Consider the following 7,833-nt stretch of genomic DNA (forward strand, 5'->3'; position numbering starts at 1 on the left):
AGGCAGGAGAGCCTATAATCCAGCTAAGTCCGTATTATCACTATGATTGTCAGTAGCAGGCCCGTTTACCCTATAGTAGCAATCATAAATTGATAATAAATATGCCATTTCTACAAATTAGTCTACTAACCGGTCAGGGTCCGTAAGCTTCAACATGATTTAGGATGAATCAAAAGGAGACAAATTTCCGTATAAAAATATAGTAAATACTACAGAAAATTCAACAGAGTGCTCGATTATTTTATATTTTGCGCTCCGAAAGCGACATTTTGCCTTCGAGGCATTACATTCCATATCAATCAGTATTCTATCCTACTCCAACATCCCTGATATCTTGTAGTCAGACCACGATAAATCTGCAGCGATTTTTATAGCAGACGTGCGTGTTATTTGCGTCATAATTTCATAGAAGTTTGACGTTTAAAATAATAAAAATCGCTGCAGAGTTAACTCGGTCTGACTTTAGCCCGATTAATAAATTAGTCAATCAGCAAAAGGAGACCTGCATCGGTTAAAGGTTCGCATCATTTGCGCAAATAAAAACAAAGCCTAATAGAGTAATATGATATATTTAACACGACCGACGTCGAGTCCACTTAACTATATGTACACGGTATAATTATAAGGCTTCACGGTGTCGCGGCGACACTGTCGTCCGGCTCTCACTAAACACTCACTAAGTTCACTGTAACTCACCAAGTTCACTGTCGCTCACTAAGTTCACTGTCGCTCACTAAGTTCACTGTCGCTCACTAAGTTCACTGTCGCTCACTAAGTTCACTGTAACTCACTAAGTTCACTGTCGCTCACTAAGTTCACTGTCGCTCACTAAGTTCACTGTCGCTCACTAAGTTCACTGTCGGCCACGCCGGTGGCCGCGGGCGCTCGCTACATGAGCAGGAAGATGAGGCTTCGTTATGGGCGCGCGTCGGGCGCCGGCGCGGGCAAGTGCGCGCTCACGCTCAGCGACTGCGGTATCACAGTTAGCGATTTGGGGATTTTTGGCATTATCATAGGGCTGGACGCCATTATAGGCAGGCTCGGTAGGATAGCTTCGCTAGTAATAGACACCGCTGGGCCTAGCTGAGGCAGTTTTAGAGGCGTCGACGTGACCAGAAGCGACGGAGAAGTGACCACCGGTGCTGGGAACGTCTGCGAGGTCACCGTGGCCGTTTTAGGCGTGATCGGGGCTATAGTTATATTCTTCAAGCCGACGTTCTTCAGGATAGTGGCCGCGTTGGACCCGTGCATATCTAGCTTATCCGATTCTGTGATGTTCTGTACGACCGTGCCTCCGTTCCCGAGCATGGCCGAGGTCTGGACCTCGGTGACCACTGTCTCGGTCTCCGGTTTCTTGGGTTTCTCGTCGTGGCCGAGTTGCTGGAGTTTCTCGCGGCGCATGACGCACATCTTGTTGTAGTCCTGCAGCGTGATGTGGTACTGCTTGCCGGAGGACATGACTTTGACGAGGCTGGGGAGGCGGCGGCCGTCGACCGCCGTTTGGATCGGCTCGCGAGCCGCTCGAGCCACGTTTTCCTGGGGAAGAAGCGAAATTTAAATTAATTATTTATATTTCTCTTTTTTAGGGTTCCGTACCCAAAGGGTATAAACGGGACCCTATTACTAAGACTCCGCTGTCCGTCCGTCCGTCTGTCACGAGGCTGTATCTCACGAACCGTGATAGCTAGACAGTTGAAATTTTCACAGATGATGTATTTCTGTTGCCGCTATAACAACAAATACTTAAAACAGAATAAAATAAAGATTTAAGTGGGGCTCCCATACAACAAACGTGATTTTTGACCGAAGTTAAGCAACGTCGGGCGGGGTCAGTACTTGGATGGGTGACCGTTTTTTTTTTGCTTGTTTTGCTCTATTTTTTGTTGATGGTGCGGAACCCTCCGCGCGCGAGTCCGACTCGCACTTGGCCGGTTTTTTTTATGATATACCTCACGGTACCTCCTATTGCATGCCCTCGGATCCAGGAATCCTTATGTGACATCACTATTTCGGAAGATAAAGTTTGGAACAAATTAAAGAAGCTACGTGAAGATACTTCTATGGGCCCCGACGGAATCCCAGCAGTCTTGCTAAAGAAATGTAAAGCTATTTTGCCATCACTTACGCATATAATGAAGGAGTCATTTCACACATCAAACGTGCCGCAGAAGTGGAGAAACGCTTTAGTGACACCTATCTATAAAAAGGGAGACAAACTCAACCCCAACAACTACAGGCCAATCAGTCTAACTTGTCTAGCAGTTAAGCTAATGGAGGCTATTATAAACGACGAAATAAGGCTATTCCTAGATGGGAATCATATAATTGTCGACCAACAACACGGCTTTATGAAGAGAAGATCCACTGTCACTAACCTACTAGCATGTGTCAAGGTCTGGTCAAGCCATATGGATAATGCAGAACCAATCGACGTGATATACCTGGACTATGAAAAAGCTTTTGACAGAGTACCTCATCGTAGACTCCTGGCTAAACTTGAGCATTTTGGCATAAGAGGAAAGCTTCTACAATGGATAGAATCGTTTCTAAGAGACAGAAAATTTAGAGTGCGCATCGCTGACAGTGTCTCTGATGAATTTGATGTCTGGAGCGGCGTCCCACAGGGATCGGTCATCTCAACCACCATGTTCAGCATATTTGTTACCGACTTGCAAACCACCATTGAATCCAACTTCAGCTTTTTTGCAGATGACTCCAAGCTGTTTGTAAACCCTATGATAGACCATAGCAAACTACAGTCAGATCTGAACCGAATTAGGGACTGGTGCCTAAACTGGCTTATAAACCTCAACGAATCAAAATGCACAGTCCTCCATATGCACAAGAAAAACCCCAAGTTGCCCTACACTTTAAACAACGTACAATTAGCAGGAACCACGACCCAACAAGACCTAGGAGTCATTATGTCTGACGATCTCAAGTGGGAACCCCATATTTCACAAATGGTAAAAAAGGCTAATTCCATAATCTACATAATCAGAAAAGCTTTTCGTATTCTCACCACCGAAACAATGCTAAAGATATACAAGACCTACATAAGACCAATTCTGGAATATGGCTTTCAGATATGGAATCCATACTTCAAAAAAGATATTGACATGATCGAGCGAGTACAGCGTAGATTTACTAAAATTCCCGCACAGCTAAAGTCACTTTCGTACGAGGAAAGATTAGTCAAGCTGGGCCTGACAACACTGCAAAAAAGGCGGGAACGTGGCGACTTGATCGAGACGTTCAAAATTATGCATGGATATTACGACAGTCCAGAGCTAAGCGACCTGTACACTCGAAACCCAAACACGCGCACAAGAGGACACTACCTTAAACTAGTAACAACAAAGCATAAAACAAATATCGGGAAAAACTTTATTGCAAATCGTATAGTAAATGCTTGGAACAAATTACCCTCTGAAGTTGTGAACTCTACAAGTGTGAATCAATTTAAAAATAGACTCGACAAACTATCAAAACAGTGAAATCGTGCTAAGTGAACTATGATTTAGACGCACCAGCATCAGCTGCCTGTCTAAAATGAAATAATAATAATAATAATATAGGAGGCAAACGAGCAGACGGATCACCTGATGGTAAGCGATTACCGCCGCCCATGGACACTCGTAAGACCAGAAGGGTTGTTAGTGCGTTGCCGACCTTTAAGATGGGAGTACGCCCTTTTTCCTCTTTATATATTTTTTTACCTATACCACATCGGTGGCAAGCAAGCATACAGGCCGCCTGATGGTAAGCAGTCACCGTAGCCTATGGACGCCTGCGTCTCCAGAGGTGTTACATGCGCGTTGCTGAACTTTTAAAAACCTGTACACTCTTTTTTTGAAGAACCCCATACTGTAGGCCAGCGGTCGGCAACCTTTTAGCAGCCAAGGGCCACATAGTAGTTAACGAATTTGACGCGGGCCGCACTTCGGTAATATTTGTGACTTTAGCAGACATTGTCGTTTGTCAATATTACATACAAAATAGCCAGGGGATTTTCATGAGATGTTCAAGCGCAGCAACAACACCCGTCTGAGAGGTCATCACTTAAAGTTAGAAAGGCGTAGGTCCCACAGTAACCCGTACAAACATTTTTTGAGCAACCGAGTAGTCAGGGCTTGGAACAAACTCCCTGAAGATGTGGTTTTAGCACAAAATGTGGACCAATTTAAAAATAAACTAGACACACCTATACATCTACTTGTCAATGACAACTGGATACACGCAATATCAGTTGTCAAAACTGCCTGCCTGCTAATAGAATAATAAATAAAATAAATAATATTTACTACAGTCAAATAGTAGTTTATGCAACAGTGATATAATAAGGGTTCTTAAAATTCAAGGGTCGAAGTTACAAAACGAGACGTAGTCGAGTTTTGTAAAAAAAGACCCGAGAATTTTAAGAACCAATTATGAGCTGTTGCATACATTACTTTTTCTATGACAGCTGCAGCAAAAAAAAAGTTATTATTAAAAAAAAAGAGTTATTATTTAAAAAAAATTGAGTTATTATTTAAAAAAAAAAAAAAGAGTTATTATTGTAAATGAAAACATACCTCTTTCAATCAAGATGATCGGAACTTGTATCTTTAAAAAAAATAAAGCAGTTGTATTATACTCATAAGATGACTGCTAGCAGTCATCTTATGAGCCTATAGACAAATCATTCAAATGACATTGCTTTAGATATCACTGTCAGTCATTTAATTGACACATTTAAGTGCTGGAGTAGAAAAACAATATAAAAACTCACCGGCGTAATAGGCATGAGCGTCGGCCGCCACGGCTTGCTCGTAGTCTTCTGTTTCTTCGGCGTATGAGGCTTGTCCTCTTTCTTATCCGGCGTGTTGGCCGGAACCGGCGCCGGAACCGGCACCGGAACCGGAACCGGCAGCGCCACCGGCACCGGCGACGCTGCCACCTCCGTCGGATCCGACGCCGAAACCCCCTTCACTAACTGCTGGATATTGTGAAGAACATTCTGTATCGCTTTCCTGCCCTGAGCGTTAGGCGTGTTAATAGCTATCAACTCCGGAGGCAGCGGCTTGGATTTCTTCTCCTTCGGCTTAGGTTTGGGAAGCGCTGGCGGCGGCATGAACCTCTTAGGATCCTTATCTTCCATGCTCTGATTGGTCTTTAGCAAGCTTTTACCGTTCACAGCTGGTTTTTTCCTGAATTCAATCAGACTTATAGCCGGCTCGCTTCTCCTAGGAGCGTCGTTCACGACGTTATCGTACGCCCGTAGTCTGCTTTGGACCGAATCGCTGTAATTAGCGGCGTTTGGGGCTGCGTTATGCGATAGCACTAAATCCCCGCTTCTGAAGTACTTTTCTAAGAGAATTAAGTGTCTCAGGAAGCTGGATTGGTTCCCGTAAGGTCTTTGGAGGTCGTTCCACAGCTTCTTTGTTTCAACATCGTACTGTATAGTGGTGCTGCATTTTTCCCAGCCTTCGGGTGTTACTCCTTTCACGTTGCCGAACTCTATGTTGCACTGTAGATTCATTTCCTCCTCGCCCGGGAACAACTCTCGAACCGAAATAGACGGATTGGTTTCGAGCCTCTTAACCGGATTGGAGTATTTAGCCTCAGATTTCTGTTTAGGATCTTTTTCCACCGTCAATTTCTTTGATAACTCGCTCAGATTTTTCTTAACTTGGGTGAAGCTTTCAGACTGCTGCCATTTGTTTTTCAAAGTGTTTATATCCGCCGGTTTCTTATTCGGTATACTCTCGATAGTGCACTCCTCGTTAATAGACAAATTCTTCATGTTAACATCTTTGCATTTCTCCGGATCGAATATTTCCAAGTCGTCCTGCTTTTTGTCTTGTTTTACAATCATCTGTCCGAGCTTATGTAGCCTTCGAGCGTTCTTATCGTTTATCCTCTGTTGCAAGCCAGGTTTCTGTATGTTAGAAAGATGGTGGACTTTCAGCAAGTTTCTCTGCTTCTGCGTTAAGTTGGCCTGGTTGTGCATGAACTGTGCGGGGTTGTTCTGTTTCTGGAGGAGGATCTGTAGCTCGGTCTGTTTGTCCAGGACGGGGTCCATGTAGCCTTCGGGGTCGGAGCCATCGCTCGGCATGGGTTCGGTGCCTTTGGCGTTGGGGACTAGAATTTTGTTGGAAGATATGAGGCTTTCGATGTCTTCTTCATCGGGTTGGGTCTTGGGTTGGTTGTCTTTTTCAGGGCTGTCGGGGCGGTCGCGGGAGTCGCTATCGGGGCGGTCGGGGTCGGACTTGCGCTTGCTCTTGGAGCGCGCTTTTTTGCGCCGCGCGCTGTCCTCGAGCTGTAGTTGCGCGTTTTCGCTTTCGTTTTCCGATTCTGGCGGCACTTCGATGTTGTGCACTTGCAGTAATCTGAAAAGAACATAGTGATTAATGAAGTCAATTGTTTCCATTATCAGTGGCGGACAAAATGGAAAGCTTAATAAGTCCCAGAATAAATTGGTACTGACACTTGCAAAGCTAAACTGGGTAGCATGAGATTAAGTTTAAAAAACTTAAGATTTTGCGTCGATTAATCCCTTCAGTCCAGGTTGATACAATAGCCTCCGAAGGCCCAACGAAAAATTGAGTATGTAGTCAGTACGGCCCGTAGTCCTACCAGTAGTACTATTGTTTTATACTCATTCGGACCCAAGTACTTAAAAGACTTTTTTTAATGTTATTGTACTTATACAGCACCTTGTACAGCACTTTGATTTTTTTTAAGAACTTGTTAATGGGCTCACAGACAAAACAAAACAGTCCTTTAGAAGTTCGTACACGCCAATTTCGATAAGCGCAAAATTTGAAAATAAAATGATGGGTTTTCTATTAAGTCCTACTGGTAGTACCGTGGTACGCTATGACTACACAATTGTTGTAGGAGCTGGGTCTGAATAACAAAGTTAATAAGTACTATGGGTAGGACCTTGGGCCTTAGGAGGATAGGGAGTATTACTGCAATGTTTTTCTGCAGCACTAGTAAGTATACCATAGAGTAACTTATACATGCTGTACCTTAAACTGTTTTTTGACAAGTTTTCACAGACAATCAAATATGACATTGATACATCAAGGCGGTTTGTTTACAAAGGGGCTACCGGGAAACGCGAAATCGAAACTCGGCTATCTGCCTCTTTAGCGTTCGAATATGCAAGAGTGATAGAGGTTAGATAACAAAATGTCGACTCTCTCGTTTGCGGTAGACCCTTAGATTGTTTACTTGTTGTTGGAGTGGCGCCCCCTACGCAGACTTTCGCGTAATATTCCCTATTCAACTTATCTCATTGTAACGCAAACTTTTAGTGTATAGTATGGCTCTTCTGAGGTGAACTTTTCGCTTCGAACCTTAATCTTTCAAACAAAGGCCATCGTCTCTATTATCGCAAAGCCGCTAGCTCGAGCGTTAGCACCTGCCAGCACAACATTCATATTGAAAAACAACCGGTATCGTCATAGTATTAAGGTTCAAATTTAATGTCACTGATATTCTAGATATTACGTTTTGGTAGTGTAAGACGATAGACCGCCCGAAGCGATACGGCACTTTATTTTGATACTTAGTGTGGTGTTAAAAATGTAAGGTCAGTAAAGGGCGCAACACACCTGCGGCGGTAGTGGCGCTGGTGCGCGGGGTTGTCTCTGGGGCGGCGCAGCAGCGTGGTGTAGTAGCGGCACAGCTTGCACAGCACCGGCTTGTCCGCCAGCTGCACGGGGATGCCCGCCGCCGCCAGCAGGGGGTTGTATTGTGTTATCTGTGTAAGGTCAGTAAAGGGCGCAACACACCTGCGGCGGTAGTGGCGCTGGTGCGCGGGGTTGTCTCTGGGGCGGCGCA

The 7,833-nt window shown here is 44.5% G+C and overlaps 1 protein-coding gene across 1 annotated transcript in view; it reads right to left on the bottom strand.

Moving 5' to 3' along the window:
- Positions 1–860: 860 nt before the first annotated feature.
- LOC134653364 (uncharacterized) overlaps positions 861–7,833 on the bottom strand; it is a 26,992-nt gene continuing 20,019 nt past the window's right edge. The window contains 2 exon segments of the mRNA XM_063508701.1: positions 861–1,536; positions 4,772–6,371. Of these exon segments, the coding sequence (XP_063364771.1) occupies positions 916–1,536; positions 4,772–6,371 (2,221 nt within the window). The 3' untranslated portion in view covers positions 861–915.

The sequence above is a fragment of the Cydia amplana genome, chromosome 13 (genome assembly GCF_948474715.1).
Source record: "Cydia amplana chromosome 13, ilCydAmpl1.1, whole genome shotgun sequence".
In the NCBI taxonomy this organism is placed as follows: domain Eukaryota; kingdom Metazoa; phylum Arthropoda; class Insecta; order Lepidoptera; family Tortricidae; genus Cydia; species Cydia amplana.